The following is a 23,897-nucleotide window of genomic DNA, read 5'->3' as shown; positions in this document are numbered from 1 at the left end:
GTCTGGCGAGTGAGGAACACTTGTGTGTGAATGAAAGTGTCTCAAAACGCATTTTTTTATCCTACACCACTGAAACGTAGCAGAAGCAGCACTCGTGAGCGAGAGAGATTCCAAAAGTAAACTTGAATACCGAAGTAATGAAAAGCCACAAAAGCCCATTATAAGAAAGCCAAAGGACTGTCATTTTACAAGTGTGAGTCTATGGAAACTCCAATAATCTAAAAGGGCAACATTGTTAAAAGTGAACACCTACAGGCATTGCCGAAGCCAAGAGGGAATAAAACGAAGGCAGTTGCAATCTAGTAGACCTTGCCAATAACGGCATGGGGCTATTGGAAGATTCATGAGCAGTGGAACGTGTTGCCTACATTTTGTACAGCCGGTGGTGAAAGCTGGTGTAAACTAAACGAAGGGAAGAAAAAGTAAAATACCCTCTCCCTATCTATCATTGGTTACTTGTGTAGTGGGAAAACGAGTGGCAAAAGGCTGCAGTTCGGGGGAAAGGTCCTGAAGGAGAGGAGCATTATTTGCAGAAGACTATCAAAGAGCCCAATGTAAATCTTGTTTTTCCTGAAGAATTGTTGGGAGTTTTGAAGCTGCAATTTGTTGATTATTATGAAGTTGTGGTGAACCCTTTATCAAGTGATATTACCCAGAAATGGTACTTGTAAAACGCTGTTCTGGCACGGGGGTATACCTGGCAAACGGTTGGAGAAGTGGGCCTGCCATGGGAGTACACCAGGTGGAAGTTCAACAAGTGCTTAAAAGGGGTACTGACAAAGGCAATTCATGTTGACTCTGGTGCTAAATGTACTTGTGGCAAATCATCCTGACCAAGATAATTACTGTTTCAATTGATGAGCTGAACTTGTGTTTAGGGAAGGGAAGGAGCCTTCTATTTCCTGAGTTGGAACTTTTTGCTGACAAGTTGAAGCTGTATCAAACTGAGGTAGAACTTTCTATTGGCAAGTTGAAGCTGTATCAAACTGACGTAGAACTTTCTATTGGCAAGTTGAAGCTGTATCAAACTGACGTAGAACTTTCTATTGGCAAGTTGAAGCTGTATCAAACTGACGTAGAACCTTCTATTGCCAAGTTGAAGCTGTATCAAACTGAGGTAGAACTTTCTATTGGCAAGTTGAAGCTGTATCAAACTGACGTAGAACTTCCTATTGGCAAGTTGAAGCTGTATCAAACTGACGTAGAACTTTCTATTGGCAAGTTGAAGCTGTATCAAACTGACGTAGAACCTTCTATTGCCAAGTTGAAGCTCTATCAAACTGAGGTAGAACTTTCTATTTGAAGTTGAAGCTGTATCAAACTGAGTTGGAACTTTCTGTTGACAAGTTGGAGTAGAATGGTACTGGGATTGAACATTGTTGCAAAACAGGCTGTCCATGTTTTCTTTTCTTGAACTGTGAAGCCGAATCAAGTTTGAACCTGGGAAAGGGGAATTCGCCCAGGTTGCAAAGGGAGACTGTGGTGACATTTGTATGTATAGGTGCGAGGGACAGATATCCTTCGTTAGAGTATTCTGTTTAGTTTATTTTAGGCAGAGAAATCTTTCGTCGGGGTATGGATAGTGAGGCGTTCATCCAACCTCATATGATAATAAAATGACATTTGTTGAGAAACCTTCACAAAGTTGTCTGCCTCAGATTTCTGACCCCTCACACTCTCTCAGACTTGGCAGCAGTTAGAGATTCACCCTTGAAGTCTCCCACCTCCTCCACCTCTTCACCTGTGGACGCTTCGTCGGATGAGCTCTCGGAAGATATGTCTCTTCTTTCTCGGCAGGAATTGTTAGACTTTTCTTTGCAGGTTTTAGGATAAACTCTTCTGGAAGCCACACTGCCTAAAAGCAATAAGCCGGCAATAGGGGCTTCCAGCGAGTCCACCCCACTTCAGGGAAAGTCCTTGCTGAAAAACCCTGATGTAGACTTTCTGTTGATGGTATCTTGAATCTCAGGAAAATATGGTCTTCTCTCTATGTTGGTTACTTTTCCGATGGTAGAGACTTCAATTCCCAAGATGCACTATGACAGGTAGCGTAGCTGACAAGGAACGTGGATTCAACTGAGAGGAACCGGAGACGCCCTAACCAACAGGAAGGGAATCCAGAAGTTAAGTGTAGGAGTAGGATGAGGAAGAAAGTATCGAAGATAAAGTAGGCAGCACCGATCCACGGTACCGTAACCGCTACTGAGCCCGGGGAAAGCATTAAGGAATAACGCGGAAGGGGCGACTCAGGAGCAGAACAAAAAGGATGAAGACAATGAGGGAGGAACAGTGTTGGACAGGAGGAATGAGTGATAGCCTGCAGAATACGGAACACTCGAGCAGCGTTTAAACCAAAAGGGAAACGCAGGGTTGCAACGCGCCGAGTGAAGCTTCCGATGCATATTTAAAAACGTCATCAAAACAAGGGCAAAACACTAGTATGCTGCACTAGCTTCACTGAAGCGGAGATGTCTCATCCCTTCCTCCATTGCTCCCATAGCTTCCAGTGGGGACGATTCATGACACACTGCCACTGTTTGCCACACTCCGCCTCATCTAGTGATATTGCGTGGTCAGTTCTAGGACAATGTCACTCTGATTTCACACACTCCCTGCTCACCATCCTCTCTTTCGCTCCTCTTTTTGTCTGCTGCCGTGCGCCTGACAGTAATCAGGTTTGTGAGAATGATTAGGTCTTTGGAGTTTGATGATTATTTAATTATTGTTGGGGATTGTTGCAAATAATGGTCTTTATATCTTCTTTTGAAACACCGATTAGGAGTACTCCGGATGAAGGGTAGCATAACCTGAAGCACATTGTGTTAAGGAAACACAGAAGATGATTAATGGATGTTGACAAGTGCTTTCTGTCAAAGATCACCTTTATTTGAGATGCAACAATTTCAGAGTTTGTCTTCTTGGTTTATTAATATTTACATTGATCTACTTGTGTTATCATTGTAATGCAAGAGTATTATTTTGTATTACAAAATTATTTAAAATTGCTACTTTATATCTATATAAACTATTATAAAATAAGTATTCAGCACAAGTAAATTGGCTTATGGTGTATTGATAATTGTACATTAAATTGTTTTGGATATATATTAACCTGATTATAAAAATCACATTCAAATTCATAGAAGCTGATTGGAAGGGATTTTCTCCTGCATTGAGTGCATTGAAGATAAATGGGAGTAAAATATTGAATTGGATTTACATATGATAAAAATTGTGCGCTCCCTATTACAGTGATATGATACGTTGTTTATAACGCTCCTGTACACAAGTGTGGCGTGACAAAACAAGCTAGGGAGGACGGAAGGAGGACAAAACAGCAATCTTCCTAGGCCCTGTGTCATTCAGATTGTGCAAGTACATGGGGAGGGGTTGAAGTGCCGGGGGGAAGGTGGAAAGGGAAAGTGCAGGTACCTCATAAGTGCTGCCGGGAGTGGCTCATAAGTGCAAAAGTGAGTGGACTGTAGGGTTGCAGATACAGACCCTTAAGTGCTTGGGAGGCCCGGAGGCAGTGCAAGGGCAACTGGTCATGCAGGAGCCTGGACTCGAGGTTAAGCGGGTGGCCAGATGACCAGTGTGCGGGGCAGTCGGGGACATCCGCAAGGTAGAGGGAGTGAGAAAGTAGAAGCGAAAAGGAAGGTCTCGAGATGCGTCCGGAACTGGAGGTGGTCCTGCTCAAGTTTGAGAGAGGCAGGGAGTCTGTTCCAGAGGGAGGCCCCAGCAGATGAAAGAGTTCTTCCTCCTACTCACTGCTTGGAGAATCATCTGACCCTCAGAGAGTTGGAGGTGATGCTTAGGAAGAGAAGTTGGAGGCAGTGCGATCCCTGGCCCCAGAAAGCCTTGTGGATGATGCAGAGGGTCTTGAACTTGATCCTTGCAGCCACAGGGAGCCAGTGGATCGATTTAAGGACTGGATAGATACGATCATCCCTGGGTTTGAGGCCAAGGACAAGTCTTGCAGTCCTGTTCTGGACAAGTGTTAAAGGGCGAGGAGTAGAGGCAGGCAGATTTAGAAAGAGGCTGTTGCAGTAGTCCAGCATAGAGTTGCAGTAGTCCAGCATAGAGAGGACCAGGGCTCTGGAGACAGTGCGCTTGTGGGGAAAGTGGGAAAAGGAACAATGCCTCTAAGGGGGTGCAGCTGATAGTTTGACTTCTTAGAGACATCAGAGATCGGAGGAGAGAAGGAGAGGATGGAGTTGAAGATGACACCAAGGTTCTTAGCCTCACAGGAAGGAGAAGGTAGAGGGCCAAGGGTGGGCGGTCACAGCGAGAAAGGAAAGCAGGAGCATGTGTCCTGATTAGGAGGATCTCAGTCTTACTGGCATTAAGGCAAGGAACATTGGAGGCACACCATTCCAGAATTGCGGACAGGCAGTCTGAAATGAGAGAAGGGGCTGAGGGGAGCATGAAGAGAGCTGGATGTCATCCGCATAACTCTGAAAGTTAGAGCAGAATGTAGAGATACGGTGGGCAAGAGGTGCCAGGTAGTGGTTGAAATGCCAGGGAGAGAGGTTAGACCCCGGGGAACCCCACACATAGAAAGAGAGATGGAAGAGAAGAAAGACCCAAGTTGAACCTTGGAGGGTCGATCAGTGAGAAAGGAAGTCAACCAGGCCAGGGCTTGACTAGAGATACCCAAGTTGTTGCAGAGGCGGTTGTATAGAGGTTCACAATTTGAAATATATGGCTGTGCGCATGAGTTGTCTAGGATCGCTCAATGTAAGCAAAGAAGCTCAGCTGTTTTAAAAATCTATACTGAACAGCCAATACATTTCTAACTCTAAGCCAGGGCTGTCCAACTCCAGGCCTCGAGGGCCGGTATGCTGATGGGTTTTCTGGATATCCCTCATTAATATTCATGAGGAAAAATGTGCTTACATTTATAATCATTGTATGCAAATGCATCATCAATATTAATGAGTATTCTTAAAACCCAACATGGATCCGGACCTCGAGGCCTGGACTTGGACAACCCTGAGCGTTCTAATGCCATTAGGGATGTAGAATGAAAAGCCAAGTGAAGGAAGGACGACTGAGTAGAAGTGAGGAGTGAAGTGGGCTGAGGACAAAGCTATGAGGTGTGATGAGGAGGATTGAGGTATTATGGTTGAGGAGGAGGAGGAGTAAGACGGGTATTTGGAGACAACGAATGAAGCAGCCATTAGTGAGAAATGGAAGTGAGTAGTAAGGTAATAAAAATGGGGAGGGTGACTGATGACATGAGAATGAATGAGGAAAGCATGATATGTGAGGATGGACAATGATAATGTCCTAAAATGTAGAATTTTGTGTTGACCATTTAGGCAGACAGGGGGAAAAGGTACAAGTGAGTACTTACTGAGGAGGTTGACTGAGGAGTGAGAATGCCTAATCTGGAGCAAGCCAGAAACGTGAGGAGGTGAAATTAGGATGTTCTAAAAATGGATCTTAGAAAGTAAATCAGTTCAAACTCATTGTGACTTGTCATCTATTTTGCTTCCTTATGAACCAGTTCACAGTGGGGCAGTGAATTCTTTATCATTCCACCCATCAAATAACTACCTCATCACAGCTTCTAGTGACGGGACGGTCAAGATTTTGGATCTCTTAGAAGGCAGACTTGTTTATACTCTACACGGGCACAAGGTAATATGCATACTGTGTCTCTGAATAACCATTACTGCATGCTGTCGGCATGGACATGATGCTCAAATATAAAAATAACCTAGTGTTGTCTTCACCTGTTAATGTTCAGTCCTTTTAATCTGTGTATGTTTTGGTTGCCTTTGCTGCATTTAACATAGCTTATGGTAATTCTCAAAATATTGCCCAGCACATCAAGAATAATGTTTAAAAAATGTGCAATCATGTTAGTTGGGTTTGTCTCTATGGCACAGAGCCAAAGGGCGGTTTCAGTCAAGGGAATTCTAATGGGTCCAGCCCCTCACCATTTACTGCCAGGAGCTTTTACCGCCAGTGCACCTTTGACCTTCCTTCTCTATACCTAAACTAAATAGAGGATGAAGCTGCCATTCAGTTAAGCAAATACCTGGTAGCAACTCAAACAGCTTCCCTCCAGTGGGCCACATGTGTGTGCATCTGATCGGAATGTAGGGAATGTGTAAATTGGCAGGGGACCGCCCGCCAACTTCCCCTCAAAGGCACTGCCAGCACAAGCGGCTGGCACAATAGAGCCTATTGGCACAGTTGGTAGTCCGATATCAGAATAAGGTTTTGGCCAAAACTTTCTAAATAAGGGACATCATGTCCATTTCAAATTGAATTCTAGCACATTCAAATCTGGAAAGTGGGGTCAACAAAATACCATATTTCTTTTAATGAAAAGGGAGGTTATAGTCTGACATCGGTTATAAACTGGAGGCTATTGCTTAGGCACCACCTCCCATTCTGTGTCCACTACTATTTTCAAAATAAGGATTTTCCTTAGGGAATTTAGAAGCTACCTAGAAGACTAAGCCCAATGGGAGGAACCAGGAATGAGACATGGACACAGAGACTTATGGTTTTCACCATAAACGTTTATTAGAATAAAAGGGGGTTGGGAAATGCCTCACTGTCCCTATTCTAAGAGGTGTTTCCCTAGCTCAACAAAAACAAAGGGTCTGTCCAATGTCAAGATGTCCAAAGCAAAACGTCCTGTGTCCAAAATACTATTCTGGCCCTCACATTTTAAAAAATCAACTCTAAGGTGAAAAGGAAAAATATCTTTGGCTTTAAGTAGTGTACACATGTTCAAAAAGCAAATATGTAACTCCAATACAAAGGTTCCAGAAGGATACAGTTCCTTGTTCCAGAGGGTGGTTCCCTGCCCCTGGATTTCTCTTCACTCTGGTTTATACCTTCCAGAATATGAGTCCCTTAAGTATCTCTTGATCAACAACACACTGGTATACAAATCAACTTGGCTGTTAGTCTGTGCGTTGGTAGGGTACCTGGTTTACTCTCCTGCCATGCCTTAACTCCTCTTTACTATATTTCAACGCAGTTGTTTTCTAGTCTTGATGTATCATTATCAGGACTTACTTAAGTGATGTATTTTTCACACTGTTCAACTTGACCTTGCCTGGTATACTGTCCTGCCAAGGATTTTGTATATGCACACATGTGTAACTTGTATCCCCATGGATGCAGGGAGTTTTCACAGGGCGTCCCCTTCCGAGGTCTCTGGTTGAAATTAAGTCAGCTCTTATCGCTGTCTGCTTGCTGCCTGAATTGATTAAGGCCTTAACTAGCACCCCATTCACTTTTGTGGAACCAGGAGTTTAAAAAGGCATTACTCTGCAGAAGAGATTTCTTGTAGTTTTAACCAGCTCTTCTTCTGAGAAAAGTTAAATTCCACCCACTCTCTTCCAGTCAAATACTGAACCACCTCATGCTCCTCCTTTTTTTATTTAATGATCATTGCCTAGCTAAATGTCCCGATTGCCCACAGGAGAAACACACGATGGAAGTTGGTTTAAAGGCTCGTCCTTCATCTGATTTTATTTCGTATCTTTCTTTTCCTACTATGTTTTTTTCCCCAAGATCTTTTAGCACAGGTTTATAGAAACTGTCTTGTCTCCTATCGCTAGAGGGCCTTCTATCTCGTGTAGAATAAGGGGGACGGGGAAACCCCTTTTGATCCTTCTTAGTTTTCTCACCCAGGTGGATGATTTTTAAGTGTCTGTTGGCTTTAGCATAATTTTGGGTGGTTTCTATAGCCATTGCTAGACTGGGTTTATTTAACTGAAGGACTGCCCTTTGTAAGTGAGATGGCAAGGAGTATATGTATTGCCCCATTATTAAAGCTTCTATTACCTCAGGTAAGGTTTTCTGGCCGAGCCATAAAGAGATAGTGTTTTGTACTCGGGTCCCCAGTTCTATTGGTGTTTCTCCGGGGTTTTGTTTGATTTCCCTTAATTTCTGTTTATAGAAATTATCTGTTGGGCCTACCCTTTGTAATAATGCTTGTTTTATTTCATTGAAGATGGCTGTTCCCAAAGGATTCAAAAGTTGGTTTGAATTTGTAATTCTTCTCTTAATATAGGACCCAGATAACAAGTGTTTAAGTCGACTCACCAGCGGAATTGCTGTGCCAACCTTTCATAATTAAGAAAACAATTCCCAAGTCTTCCCCCTCTTTGTGGGGCTATAATATTCCATGGAGCAGGCTAGATCTCTGAAGCTAGTCAAAAAGGTGATCAGATCAGTTTGAACTGTATTGTGGCTTGGATTTGGTGTGCTGTCAACTGTGTCAACAGATTCTCTATAGTGGCCATTTCGAGGTCCACTGTTCTGGTGGGGATTTCAGCAGTATATTCTTCATGTAAATTGATATCCCTTTCAAAAGAGTAAAGATTGGGGTTCCTAATAAAAAGGTTCTATTTGATCGGTTGAAAAAGGGAAATACTTCCTTTTCTAGTTCATGAGATGCATCTATCTCTATTAGGTTTTTTTGGCCAGGCGCGTCACTGGGCTTTGTAGGTTCCTCTAGATCTTCTATTCCTGCTGGGATCTTAGGAGGCCTTCTGAGGTTTAGTTTTATGCCTAAAGCAGTTACTGGTGGGATATCTATACTTGTCTTAACTACAAGGTTTAACTTACTGTTGGGTTTCACTGCATAATCTGTCAATCTTAAAGCATCCAGCAAAGGGCGTCCTTGGAAAAGGAGCCGTTGGCATCTGATGGGGAGATGGAACTTAGTATTGCTTGCTATGCTAAGGATGGTTTCATCTGTGGCTACTTCAAAGATGCATTCCTCACTGTGTAACTGTTTGATAATCAATAACATAGAAGGTGGCAATTAAGAAAGTCTAGCATATAATTCTAGTGGGATCCCCAGCTTGCCAGCTGAGTCAGTATCCCCTGACACCATATGCGAGGAACCTGGAATGAGATACGGACACAGAGACTTATGGTTTTGACCATAAACCTTTATTAAAACAAAAGGGGGTTGAGAAATGCCTCTATGTCCCTATTCTAAAAGTTGTTCCCTACCTAAAGAAAATGAAGGGTATGTCCAAAGTAAAACATCCTGTGTCCAAAGTGCTATTCTGGCCCTCACATTCTAAAAATCATCTCTAAGGTGAAAAGGAAAAATATCGTTGGCTTTAAGTAGTGTACAAATGTTCAAAAAGGAAATATGTAACTCCAGCACACAGGTTCCAGAAGGATAAAGTTACTTGTTCAAGAGGGTGGTTCCATGCCCCAGGATTTCTCTTTACTCTGGTTTATACCTTCCAGAATATGCGTTCCTTAAGTTTCTCTTGATCAACAACACAACTGGTATACAAAAAAACTTGGCTGTTAGTCTGTGTGTTGGTAGGGTACCTGGTGTACTCTCCTGCCAGGCCTTTTCTCCTCTTTACTATATTTTAACAAAGCCTATTTCTAGTCTTGATGTTTCCTTATCAGGAATGCTATAGGTGATGTATTTTTGACACTGTTCAACGTGACCTTGTGTGAGAAACCTGACCGTGTTCTCCCACCTACTCCCTCAGGATAGTCCATTCTGGTGGCCAGGGAAGGGCCATCGCTTTTGGATCCCGGCCCTGGGGTGGCCAATCGAGGGAGGATCACCTGAGTGGAGGGTCACAAGGGATTGGGAGGAGGATACTCAAGGGTGAGACATGGTATTCCCTCAGTCCCAATAATACCCCCAACCTACTCTCCCTCAGCCTTCATGGGGTATTTTTTTATTTTTTATTTAATGAATTTAGTTGAATTTAATCAACTTTTTTCAATTTAAGACAACATTTTATCAAAAGGTTTACATATAAAACACAATGAATTGTAAAGCATGCAATCGTAAGTCCCTACAGATCACACCAAATGGCAAACCATCAATTCTAATGCTAATAATTACATTTGGATTTTGCAATTATTAATCGAGTGAAAAGGCAATGAGCGAGTATGACAATCACTGACCCTAAGAACAGTTATCATTAGGAATCAAACTATTTTAGTAAATTTAAGACTCGCAAAAAGTTAATTGTGGCCAGCCTTATACTCATACAGTTGGTAGTGGAAATAGCAAGCCATCTATGCTCATGTCTCATCTGGTTAAAGTAGGGCAAATGTTTACTAAAGTGACTTTGTCTTAAGTTCATAAGTTCAGGACAGTCCACAATGACATGATCCAAAGTTTCAACAATTGTTGCATTATTGCAAAAACGACACCCTGAAGATTCCCGCTGGATTTCTTTCCTACGGGCTTGAATTTCACGGGTAGGACATAAATTAAAACGCATGCGCAGCAAAGCATTCCTGACGGCAGGAGAAGGAGATTTGCATAAGTAGAAGGCCATGGCTCTATAACGCCTTGCCGAGAAAACAGATGGATCAAAATCTTTGTACTTCAAACACAGATCTCTAGTGTCAATCCAATCCATCATGTACAGTTTTTTCTTAGCTCTATCTGGATCGTTAACAAGGGTTTCAATAGAAATGTCTGCATTTAGTAGTATTGTAAGGATGTTTTTAGGCCATGGTTTCGGAAACAGATGAGAGGATGACATCAAGTAACTGGCAACTGTAGCTAAAGTTGATTTATCAAGAACAGATAATAAACATTTTCTGAACAGGCTGCATAAGCGCCAGGTGTACATTGCCAAAATTGAGGTCAAACCCACTTCATATCGATTGATCGCGCCTGGAATGCATTGTGGCAGATTTAGAACAGCACGCCAAAATTTTGCTTCCAAAGCATGCAGGAATACCGAATCAATTGCACTGTATGTTTCTAAACCATATAACATGGTAGGGATGACATTTTGTATCCAGAAGATCAGGGCAGGTTTAATGGAGAATTTCCCAAATTTATGCATAATGAGACGAGTCTGGCGGTTTGCTGCGTGAATTTTAACTTCAATTTTCATTAACTGAGAATGAGTGTTCGACGATCCGTCATATAGGATACCCAGATATGTGTAGTTGGGAACCACCTCTAGACTTATGTGCTCTATTTTCCAAATCATTCGATGACTGCGCTTGCCTTTCGGAGTGTAGACTACGATTTGGGTTTTCTTGTCATTTACTACCAGCTCATTAACTCGAAAATATTGACATAGTGCTGTTAAAAGATTTTGCAGTCCAATGGGAGTTTTCGATATTAGTACTAAATCATCTGCGTGCCATAACTCTTTCACCTCGATGTTATTCAATTTCGGTGCATCTGCACGTACCTCCTCAAGTGCACTTCTAACATCATTAATGAAAAAATTGAACAACACCGAGGCGAGTATACACCCTTGCTTAAGCCCCCGATAAGTGAGGACATCCGATTATAGAAGCCCCTCAAAGTTCAATAGTACCCGGATGGAGGTATTCGAGTGTAGTGTGAAAATGATGTCACTTAAAGTTGACGGACACCCAGCCTCTAACAATTTATCCATCAGTCGGGGTCTAGAAACTGAATCAAAGGCCGAGTGTAGGTCAACAAACGCAAAGTACATGGGCTGTTTAATGGACTGTGGCGGATGTTTAATGGCGTGAAGAGTTGTTACGTTTACCGCAGTCCCCAGACCTGCAACGAAGCCGGTCTGCGCTGGATCACGCTGTTTTGCGTTGGTGGTCCATTGATTAAATTCCTTCAGCACCAACCGAGAAAAAATCTTTCCCGGCGCGTCTAGGAGGGCAATGGGGCGATAGCATTTTGGGTCCTTACGATCACCTTTCTTGTAGATGGGAACTATTAGAGAAGTACTCCAAGATTTTGGAATTATCTTGGTGGATAAGATGTGATGAAAGGAATTAAACAAGATAGTGGCCCATTCTTCTGGGTTCTGTTTAAGCATATGATTCGTAAGACCATCCGGCCCAGCCGCTCTTCAGGAGGATGACTTACTAATGAAATCCCTCACAGATTCCATCGAGCATTCCAGGGACCAAGTATCAGAAGATCTCTGTATATAGTCATATTTAGACATGTTATGATGAGCATATAGGTGTGCAAAATGTTCTGCCCATTGCGTTTCTGCAACAGCATTTATTTGGGATTCCAATTGGGAAGAGGTATTACACTTGTTCAACAATTGCCAGACTTGTGCTGAATTTTTCGAAAAGCAAGCAGACAGGAAGTTCTCACTGTCAAATTGAAAGAAACGTGCTTTTCTGGCACATGTCCAATTGCGATATGAACATTTCGCTGTTTTGATGGTTTAAAGCTGTTCTTTTAGCGGCAGGTTGCGAGAATAACGTATCTCATTTCTTAGTTGAGCTTTGCGTTGGTGTAAAGCTAAATCAAAGCCGCGAGTATGAGAGCGAGAAGGTCTAATATGTAAAAATTGAGCATATCTGAACATGTCAAGCACCTCAACATAACATGATAGTGAATTTGTGCTTTGATGTCTTAAAATAGCTGTATTTAGTGATTGCAGCTGAACTGGTGACCAATGAAAACGATTCTTACCGTTATTAAGTATCAGCGATTGGTTAAACCAATGTTTAGTAGTGGAATATGTTTGACATGGAGTCAACCATTGAAGAGACAATATATGATGATCACTATGTGCTTGTTTTATGATTTCAAACTTAGTAGCGTTAGCATATATGCTTTCACTTGCATAGATGTAGTCTATGATGGAACTAGAATGTCCCCTTTCCCCACGTGTTTTGCGGCGGGATATCACCCATAATGGAACCATTTATCACTTTCAGATTAAGATCTCCGATAAAGGTGCTCCATCTCATACTTGCATTGCATAACCCCTTATTAGGTGCAGGAAGACATACAAGATTTAAGTCTCCCACCACCATTATACCAGAAAGCGATTGTAGGGCAATAGTTTCAAAAACTGATGATAAGGCATGATAAAAAGCGTCATCAGTAATGTCCGCAGGGTTACGATAGAGGTTTATGAGAGCAAATACATGAGGTCCAGGAGTGATTTTGACCACCTGGATGAATCTATTCGGCGAAAGCCATTCCCCAATTCGGAAATGTTTGCTAGATTTCACAGCCACCAATAAGCCCGCAGTGGGTCTACCTTTATTGGAAGACACTGCCGGGAGGGAACAATAGTATGATCATCCCAAGTGGGGGCACGTACCAGCCACGTCTCTTGTAAGGCTATAATATCGTAACTATTTAATTGAGCATTCGCAGACCACTGTAAATGTGAGTGCCCTCTGGTATTCCAGCTAGCCAGTGAGATAGTTTCTCTCTTCTCAACTGTTGGTGGTTATAACATGTTTTTTGATGTCAATCTGGTCTGTGGGCAGTTAACCTCCGTGCAAGAGCATTCTGTGGTCGGAGTCTGTACTGGTATTGCATTTTGAACTGTATTTACTTGTGTAGGTGGTCGGGCGGGTCTAACGCGAGCAAAAAGCCCAGATTAAATAGATTAATTTTTGATTTCCATAGAGCATTCCCGACCAGTCCCGATTTAATCCATAATCTTACAATTGATAGATTATTTTCGCTAATAAATTCAATCTGGTCAAAATCACTCGAGGACAAGTCCTCTAGGGACTGAATGTCTCCAAAGATGCTCAAAACACTAGAGCGACACAGATCATATTTCGGAAAAGGCCCCTCACGACATTTTAAAATTAAGGTGTGGAAGGAATTAAAACGCTGTGTTTTGACATCTTTTTGGTTATGAGTTTGAGTTTTGGACTTCATACCAGAATTCTCATTCGGATTTCTCATATTTGAGCAAGAGAAGGAAGGATTAAATTGGGCTCTCAATACTGGAGCGTTACTTGGACGGCCCAAGGACGGATCACGACGGTGACACTTCTCTTGAGCTTTGACAGGATTGGATAAACCAGGAACAGTTAGAATTTCAGCCACTCGATTTAGCTCTGAGAGTGCCTCAGACAGTCTTTTGCCAAGATAGGTATCTACTGCCGTTTTCAGGGCAGATAAACGATCTTCAAAGCCAGCAGTTGGTGTAGGAAGTATCTGAGGACCGGAGCAGCCCCTAGCAGTACCGGTCGAGATGGAATGAGTCGAGCTGCCTTGAATGGAAGGCTTAAGAGGCAAGGTTGAAGAGACATCGCGTTCAAAAAGGTCCACCAGTTCATTCAGAGGCGCATAGTCGCCCTGGGGGACTTGTGAGGTAGAACTGGATGCGACCTCAGAAGCAACTGTCACCGCTAAGGGGGGTAACAAGATCTATAACACCTCCCGAGCATTGAGGGGGAGGCGCTATAGGCGCTGAGGCCCCAGTCACCAAACTGATTGGTGGTAGTATAACCTGAGGATTTTGATTAGATTCTTTAGCGGACTTGCGCATTGTTGTTGCTTTGGTTGTCAATTTAGTCCGTTTTGAAACTGTGGTTTTTCTCTTGTTTTCCAGAGGAAGAGGCTGACCTTCATTGGTGTTACTGATTTTAGTGGCATCAATGCGAGGAGAAGACTGAGGGGAATCAACACTTATCCATGAATCATTTTTTTTGGTCAGATATGACATCTATGTACTCCACAGGGCAAATTATTTTTTTCAAATGTTGGAACCACTGTTAGCAAGGTTCTAGTGCACCGTGAATTTGAATTATTATTCAATTCCGGTCCTGACAAACTCTGCAAGATGGTGGTCTTGTGAGGGGCTGCCGCTAACAGACCTGAAGTGCTCAAATTTTCTAAGGTAGTAAGTCTGTGCATGATAAGGTTTAAGGTCGAGGGAGAGGATGAATTTTGCGAGCATCGTTGCATCCACTCCCCAATTTGATCAATTTTTGTTGTTTGGAGCGCTATTTTTTGATCCAACTCCTCAAAGAGGCTTAATATTGTTGTGTTCACGGCTCCTAAGGTAATCTGTAAGAGGGCGGGATTTACAGGCGGGTCACAAGCAGCGTCTCGGGGTTGGTTGTATGAAGGACTCTTCGATTGCGTGCCTTGTAGAGTCCATGGAGCCAGGGAGGTTGTAGTCCGTAATGACAGACAGTCTCGAGCTCTCCAGGTCAATATTGCACTGGCGTGAGGGTGTATTGATCGTTACAGATTCTTTAGCAGTCACGTCAATAATCTCAATCAAATCCACACAAGCTGTGTCACCTACTGGTGGATAGGAGGTTTGGGGCTGCAAAATTGCCCCAGGCTCGGTAATAGAGTGCGTTTGGAATGTTGCACTAACAAGTGAGACCGAGTTATCCAGGTTTTCTTCCTCAACTACAGTTACCATTTGATTAACCTGAACATTTTTGATAGGTGATTGAGGTAAGGTAAGTAAGGTTTGGTCAGAAATGACCACAGAAGGGATTGATTCAGTTAGACCTGGAGATGAGATGTTTTTAGATTCAAGTGGCTGCTTGTTTGTTACCGGCAGCATACTTTCCAGCAGGCCTTGTGCATGAGTCACTGCTGAAAGATCATTTATTTTGTCGTAGAAATTCCTAATATCTTGATTTAGGGAGGGTGTTTTAGCTATAGGTGTAAGAATGATAGATTTCTTTGAAATTCGCGAGGATTTTTTTTTTTTCCTCACTCGATTTGAAATTATTACCATTTACTGGGGTTTTGAGCGTTACCTTTGGTGCAGCTGTCTCAGAAGTAGCTTTACTAATCAACACATCATTCGAAATGTTACTCGTGTGAGTTGCTGCGGGTACTTCTGGCATGTCTGTTTTTAGCGTATACGGCATACGAGACATAAGCAGCCTTCTAGTTTGGCTACTTCTTGGAACCTATAACAGACAGCTAGTACCAGTGTAGACTGTGCAAGTGAAAGTAATGAAAATAAAAGAGCACTTTAAACGCTGATTAAAATGCGTTACAAGAATTACCACGCAATGAAAACACTTAATGAGTTTAAGCGTCTTTGGAGATCGGACAAAGTACACTCTTGTAGTAAGATGCCGTGCAATGTATAGAATGCACTGAACCCAAGGATTAACAAAAATACATGAAATAACACAATAAGAACAATTTAAAACACTATACTAGAATGCAATAGGTATGGGTCTCTTTCAAAAGTAGGGTTAAAAAATCAGAGCTGAATAAGGGAGCAGATATATCAACTGAAAGATCTTTTTTAAAAGGACAGTCAATAAAAGTGAACCATTAAGCAGCAAAGATCTTAAAGAGCTCCCAGTAATAGGGTAAGGAACGCCCGACAGCTCAAGGAGCGGCCAGAGTCCGACTCTCCCCCCTTACCCTAATTACGATTTAAAGTAGAGCCGATGGAGGAGCGTATGACCTTAGTCTGATGTACTCACACGGCCGTAGGACGAGGACAAGTCACAACCAAACAGCAAAACAGCAGCTCCAGCCCTTACTGCCTCCAGGGCTTAACGCCGCAAGGGTGGTTGGGCCGGCAATTGGTGCTGGGCTGCGGTCACGTGATCCGTCACGTGTGCGTGATGGGCCCCGCCTCGTCCAGGAAGTAGGGCAGGCAGCAAGAGCTCTGCTCGCAGTGCTGCTGGGGTCAAAGTTAATTGCAGACGGAGTCCGACGCTCGAGTCACAGAGTGCACTTTCAGAGTAGCAAATACGGAGGTATATGGGGTATTTTTAATCTCACCCCATCTCCCCCTCCGCATTTCCAACAAATAATGAGACCAGGAGGAGGCGTCTAAAAGCAGTAAAGATTATCCATAGAAACAACATGGGGAAAGTAAGGGAAATCTGCCATAGAAAGAACTCAACCTGTCCCACTAATAGAGCCAGGCAGAGTCAGGCACTCTACACTAATCATTCACACCTGACTCCACTTGACTCCACAAGGAACTATAAAATGTGTGGTTCTGCACAGGTGAATGAGCGAGCTGGGGAGGCATACTGGATCAGAGGAGCCAAGGAGCTGGGAGCTGGAGAAAGAAGGATCCGGAAGAGAACGACATGCTGCAATGGTGTGCCAAGTTTTTGCGAGGGGCTGCAGCATGGCTAGGGAGCCGTGTCTCCAGAGAACTGGAGCGAGGCAGCCGGTATCCTGCTGGCGGTGTCGGTGTAATTGCTCGTTCCCTTGGGCCGTGTGCCGGTCCCAAGGGTGTCTGAGGGGCAGGTGGTGAGACCCCTGACCTCGACCCAAAGCATCCAGGAGAGACCGCTCGCCAGCGCTACGCTACCTGGTGAGTTTTGCATGAGAGAGAGAGAAACTCTGGAGCATGCAGGTGGCTGGAGCGGGAAAGGGAGAAAAGCAAGATTTGTAAAGCGGCACGGAACAAAAAGCGAGAAGGACAGTTTAAAGAAACAGAAAGTAAGAAAGATGGAGAAAAGCATGCTAGTGGAACAGAAGGAAGGAACAGGCACACTAGCAGCGCAGAAGTAAAAGCAAAGTCTTGAGTAAAAGAAAAGGGTGCAAACGACCCAGAAAGAAGGAAACGAGTGCAGGTGTGCACGGAAAAATGAAAGAAGTGTGCAAGAGACACAACAGGAAAAGGACAGGTGCAGGTGTGCATGGAGGAAGGAGGTGAGCGTGCAAGAGGCAAAACACAGAGAAAGTAAAGTAAAGGAAGGTGCAAGTTGCACGACAAAGTGAAAGGAACAAAGATAGATTAAAGTGGTGTGGAAGCACCAGAAGATAAAAAGGTCAAAGGAAAGCAAGTGTAAGAAATAAAGAGAGGGGCAAAGGATCAGAGTGGTCACACTTAGCGTAAAAGCCTGGCATTTTCGAAAGACACTGATTCTACCCCCATGAAAGGATTGCATGTTAGAGAAACTGTATACAAGGAAAAGGTACATCCTTACAAGTTGAACTGGCGTTTGAAACTGAAAGCCTAAGCTTGGGGAATGGAACCCTGAGAGGCCTAACAAAGAAAGCCAAGTGCATTTTGACAAAACTGAATTTGTTTTGGAAGCTGAAAGAGGCCTTAATTGGGGAAGGGAACCCTGAGAGTCCCAACCAGTTGGAGACGTATTGTTTTTTTTTTGTTGTAATGTTGAAAGGATTGAAGCTTGGGGAAGGGAACCCTGAGAAGCTTCAAAAGGAACTGTGTTAACTTTCTTTAGTGGTGTTTGGAACTTGAACAAGTTGAAGTTTGGGGAAGGGAACACCAAGCAGCCCAAAGACACTGAAGGTATTTGAAACCACTGCAAGGGCTCTGCGGAGAAGGTCTTACAAACAGCCCTTTTTGATTGAACTCATTTTTGCGACATTGACCAAACTACACCTGATGAGAAAACCATCTGAAGCCAACTTTCGTTTCCAATTTTCCTTTTTAAAGACTTCCTATCAAATTTCTGTAAATAGTGAGGGCAAGCATAGGTTTAGACAGAGACAGACCTTTATTTTGGACTACCTTTGGCTTTGCAGATGTTTTGGAATACAACTCCTAACAGCCCTAGCCAGCATGGTCAATGTCAAAGGATCATGGGAAGCATAGTACAACACATCTGGAGTGCTACGGGTTGAAGACCCCCCCCCCCCGAGTTAAAGGAACCACCCCTTTAGAATTAAGGCCAGTCAGGCATTACACCAACCCAGGAACCTTAGTAAATAAAGGTTTTAACACAACACGTTTGAGTCTATGTCTCTCATGATACCATGCCTGTCTCATACTTGCCTGGTATGCTTTCTTGCCCAGGCTTTCTTACGTGAACACACTTGCAACTTGCATCTGCCTTGTATACTGCCCTGCCCATTTTTTTTTATATGAACACACTTGTAACTTGCATCCGCCTAGTATACTCTCCTGCTAGGGCCTTTCTCATATGTATGCTGTTGTGACTTGAATCTGCCCAATATACTCTCCTGCCAAGTCTTTTCTCATATGCATACTCTTTTGACCCTAATCTTTTGGGTATGCTCTCCTGCAGTGGCGTCGCCAGGAATCAAATTTAGGAGGGGCACAGAGGGGGCCAAAGACAAAAGTAGGGGGGACACAGAGGAATGTAAGGGGAGAACATGGTCACTGCTCGTCTTAGGCGGGGGGGCACAAGGAGGGGCACATGGTTTCACAGGGGGAGCCCCGGACCCCCAGACCCACCACTAGCGACGCCACTGCTCTCCTGCCAGGGCTTTTCTCATGTGGGCACTGTGAACACTTATAAACTTAATAGTCTCTTAAATTTATAGTGTTCTGTTTTGCATCTGTCTGGTATACTATCTTGCCAGGGCTTTTCTTATAGGTATACTGCATATGGTATCTGGTCTTTCCATCAAATTAATTTCTAACAAATTCATATCCATTGAAATGTATTAATTGAAATGCTTTTCCATCGAAAAGCATATTCATTGAATGAATTTCGATGGATTTTAGGCAAGGGATAGGGTAAGGGTTATAATTAGGGTTAGGGTAAGGGGCAGGGCAAGGGTTATAATTGGGGTTAGGGCAAGGGTTAGGGGGGTACCCTTTGGGGTTAGGGGTGTTGGGGGGACCCCCCCCCAATAATAAACACAACAACTTACAGGGAGCTGTCCAGTGCTGAAATAATTTAAAGATTTCAGCACTGGACAAGGGGTACATTTTGAAAATAGGGGTTGGTGTGGTGGGTTAGAGGAGGAGGATCCCTGGGGGTTGAGGGGAGTTTGCTGGGGAGACCTCCCTCCCAATTAAAAATAAATACCGTAAAATATAGGGAGCTGTCCAGTGTTAAAAATATATATTTTTGCACTGGACAGCTCCCTGTAACGTTATGTTCCATGGAATTTCCATGCAAAACAAAATTAAAGTGTTTATGTAACTAAACTCTATTCGATGAAAGAGCTTCGACGCATTTACACTTTGCACTTTATGTATAGGAATTCGATGAAATAGTTTTTCGATGAAAAACATTTGATGAGACTTAACTTCGATGGAAAGTTTTCGTTGGAAAGACCATAAACCACTGCATAGACTTACAAACTTGACAGCCTCGTCTATTTATTCTGTTATGTCTATTTAAGAAATATTCACTTGCTCTTTCTTTCTTATATGCTTCATTCACTGTCATTTGCTTTCGCCACGTCTCCCAATACGCCCCAGTGTCCCTGCTTCCCTTGGGTGAATTCACCAGCTCTTGGTGGCGTGTGTAGGTTCTCCCCCGGCACTCCTGTGGTGGCTCTTTGGCATTCCGCTCTCTCTCGTCGCCTCTGCTTCGCAGCTTTGGTTCCTCTTGCAGAGCCTGCTCATCTGTTCAGCGTCCCTCCAGGCTTTAGTGGTGTGGAGGCTTCCTTTCGGTACCTGCGAACGCGCTGAAACCTTTCTTCTGCTTCTGGCATCCTCACATCGTGCCCTCCTCTGCAGTCAGCTCTGCACGTCCCCTTTGATAAGCCGGTTGGTTCCATGGACCTCAAACCATCCTGCATTCCCTCGGTCAACACCGAGAAGACTAGAGTTCTCCAGACAGTGTCTCCTAGTCGGCTGGTTCACCGGTTTAAATCTCCCAGCATCAGTCCTGTTCCTACAAAAACTAGAGCGCAGCTTGTGCTCTTGGCCTCCATTGATCTATGTTACTTGGCTAATCTTCTTTGTTACAGTATTTTCGTTTTTAAGGAAAGGGAAGTCTGTTCTTGATGACTTGTATGAAAAGTCTGGAAAAGTTTTCTCAGTAGTCTTGAAAGGCAAGTCAGGTTTTGATGACTTGGATACAGAGTTAGGGAAAGGGTTTTCAGTAACCTTCCTAGATTTGTGAGGGGAGATGTTACAATATGCCATTAAGGCATGGGTAATGGGGGGTATCCTCAAAAGGAAAATGGCAATAACATATCTTGTCTGATGATGTCATGTCACTCCCCCGAGGGTCGCCTCTCCCCCATGTGATGCTCCCTCTTATAGCCACGCTCAGGGTCAGGATCAAATAACGGCTGCCGTCCCCTGGCCACATGGGGAGAGGTCACTGCTGGGAAAGAAGCGATGTCACCATTGGATTCATCACACTAAGTTAACTCTTAACACTGAGTAAATGATTGCGTGCCTAACCTTATTATTTTGTGTTTTCAGGGTCCTGTACTTGCTGTTGCTTTTTCAAGGAGTGGAGAACAATTTGCCTCCGGCGGAACAGATGCACAGGTTTGTTCAAACATTTAGAAGCTTGCATGCCACGTATCTTGAGTTTTCTACTGATCTTGTATTCTGTATTGCTCATTCTAATTGTAACCGATATTTGAGTAGATTAATGTATTTTAAATCACATCTAAAGACTGTTATTTTGTGAGCTAGTTCAGTAGCTATAATTTACGGTAGTATCGAAGTTTTATAGTTCATTAATCAAAGTCCCAGGCTTCTCCCTTGCGTAGCTACCACAACTTAGAACCCAAGGAATTCTGTATTCATTATTTAGGTTTGCCGAAGATAACTGCATGACCATATAGGATGAACGAGTTTAGTGGGTGGAGATGGAGAGCTCTTTTTGTTTCTCTGCTTTGGAGAATATCCCGCTGGGTGTATACATTCTGTTTATGTTTTGCCCTACTTGTTACCCGGGGTGCTAGACAGTAATCTATAGAATTCCCTACATCAACAGTACAGGGCATAGGCTTGCATTTGAAGGCATAATGCTGAACGTCATTGGCCGCCCAGGTTCCTTTTCATCTCCTTCTCCTCTGTAACAACCAGCATTTCTCTTGGATAGTGATGCTTGTCTTGTCTGCTTATAGACATATCCTGGGAGGATAGCTCAACGGCAACGTGCTCGCCTTGGAAGCAAAACGGCACAAAGCAACACAGGTTCGATCCCCGGGTCTGCGCTTAGAAACCTCAGGTTATTTAAGCGCATTATAAATACTCAACTAAGACAAAAACTCCTGTAACAGCGCCTCGATGCCCCCGGGCTGTGTGAGCGCTTTGAACATGCAAAAAATGGTGATGCTGCATGTTGCTTGAGCAAGGACCTAAGGATGAAAGGTATTTACAGATGCAATCTGCCATGTAATTCCATGCGCGGATACTTCAAACAATTCAAACCAATGGCGTCTGCAAACATCTGCTGGTCACCATTAAGACAGCCTTGTTAGTCGGCCTCACCTTGGCTCGCCGAATCAGCGAAATCCAGGCGCTGGTCGCCTCTAAGCCATACACTACGTTTCACAAGGTAGTCCTTTGGATTCCTACCTAAAATGCGTCCGCATTCCATCTAAATGAAGAGATCGTGTTGCCCACGTTTTTTGCTGAGCCCAAAGACAAGGTACAGAGAGTTCTGCACTGCCTGGATGTCAGGCATGCCCTGAAATTCTACTTGCACAGGAGCAAGGGCTTCCGCAAGTCGTGGCGCTCTATTTGTCACCTTCGGAGGATCAAGACCAGGGTATCAGGCCTCCAACGCCTCCATAGTCCGTTGGTTGGTCTCGGCCATCAAAGAAGCCTACGAGCGACAGCTCAAGCCACTGCTGGCCAACATGCACGCCCATTCGGTCGGAGCCAAGGGAACGGCCATCGCTTTCCAGTGGCATGTCTCTTGGAAAGTTATGAGCAGGGCGGCCACATGGGCCAACCCTTCGGTTTTCTGCAAGCACTACTGTTTGGATGCCGGCTCTAGAGGAGACGTGGCTTTCGGACAGGTGGTTCTTAGAAACCTGTTTGCTTAAGGAGGGTCTCCTCTCCACCCTGGGGCTACACTCATTTGTAATCGCCCATGCAGTATGGAGGAAAGGAGACGGGAAGTAAGAGTAATAAGTTACTCACCGCAGTGACTAACATACTCTTAGTCTTTAGTCCCCTTTCCCCCATACGTCCCACCAACCTCCCCCCTAATAAAAATGGTGTCATTAGGCAATGTTAAATGTATTATCTACGCGTCTATGGGGACTGAGGTGTGCCACCGGAGGGCGGAGTCAGAGGAGCGCATGCTCCCAGGGCCGCATCCCCACGCGCCTCTTAATTTAAAGGCGAAGGTTTTTTCTGGTGAAAAAGGTTCCGTCTCCCGTCCCTTGCGAGGGACGCCCATGCAGTATGGAGGAAAGGGGACTAAGAGTAAGTTAGTCACTACGGTGAGTAACCTATCATTTCTATCCACTCCCTCATTCTGGCAAGGAAGAGGAAAGGCTACATAGGGGATCCCAGAACAGCTTTGAGCTTTTACATTTCTCAGATGACAAAGATACGTCAACATGACCAACTTTTTATTGGGTACACTGGGCACAAACTGGAACTTCCGGTAACTAAACAAACTCTCTGCAGATGGATAATTCTGGCTATTTCAGAGTGCTACAGATTGTCTGGAAAATATCTCCCACAAGGCCTAAGAGCCCATTCCACAAGAGGCATGGCAACATATTCTGCTCTTCAAATAGGGGTGCTGATAAAAAACTTTTGTGTGGCAGCCACTTGGTCTACCCTGCACACTTTTACAAAACATTACTGTCTGGATTCATCCTCTAACCAGAAAGGAGGATTTGGGAAAGCAGTCTTGTACTCGGTCCATGACAAATCTTGCAACTGAAAATTCGTACTCCCTCCTCTAAAACCTAACACTGCAGTCTATCATAAGATGAGGGATACGTGGGAGGGCAAAATCCATTCAAAGAACAAGTTACTTACCCCTGTAACGTTCTTTAGACTGTATGTTCCTCCCACGTTTTACTCATCGCCCCTTCCAGCCTACCCCGCTGTAGAATTTTCAGCATTAGACTTTACGCTCTTTCAGAGTCTAGTACTGTCTAGGATTCACTGAGGCTGATAATTCTGCACGAGGAAGGCGTATATAAATGCAACTCAAGCCAAGGGGCACTGCGCATGCTATATATGCAGTCAATGTCGACTCTGGGTTGGAATCCCTCGAGGGACATCGAGTCGACTGCATCGAAACACAGCGCCTTCTGCCGAAAAAAAAATTCCGAAGCAACTGAAGCAGGAATATATATCATAAGATGAGGAATATGTGGGAGGAACATCCAGTCGAAAGAACGTTACCATGGGTAAGTAACTTGTTCTTCTTTGGCGTTGCCCACTGACCACTTTGCCCATACAAAGCCTGGTTTTCTACTAGTCACCTGAAATGCCTTCTGGGCAGGGACTGCTGTCATGGCTATTGGCCATTTTGGCCAGGGCTTTGCTGATGGTCCCAATCATCCAGGCCACCCAATGCGACCTGGGTGAAGA

At 43.9% G+C, this 23,897-nt stretch overlaps 1 protein-coding gene across 3 annotated transcripts in view; it reads left to right on the top strand.

Moving 5' to 3' along the window:
- LOC138513283 (POC1 centriolar protein homolog B-like) overlaps window positions 1–23,897 on the top strand; it is a 406,367-nt gene that overhangs the window by 139,920 nt on the left and 242,550 nt on the right. For all 3 annotated transcript variants that reach the window (XM_069627999.1, XM_069628000.1, XM_069628001.1), the window contains 2 exons: window positions 5,510–5,643; window positions 20,802–20,870. In XM_069627999.1, coding sequence (XP_069484100.1) covers window positions 5,510–5,643; window positions 20,802–20,870 — 203 coding nt within the window. The remainder of the gene's footprint in view (window positions 1–5,509; window positions 5,644–20,801; window positions 20,871–23,897) is intronic.

Source organism: Ambystoma mexicanum, chromosome 12 (genome assembly GCF_040938575.1).
Source record: "Ambystoma mexicanum isolate Mex_15411 chromosome 12, UKY_AmexF1_1, whole genome shotgun sequence".
Classification (NCBI taxonomy): Eukaryota; Metazoa; Chordata; class Amphibia; order Caudata; family Ambystomatidae; genus Ambystoma; species Ambystoma mexicanum.
This window is presented reverse-complemented; position numbering and strand designations above follow the sequence as displayed.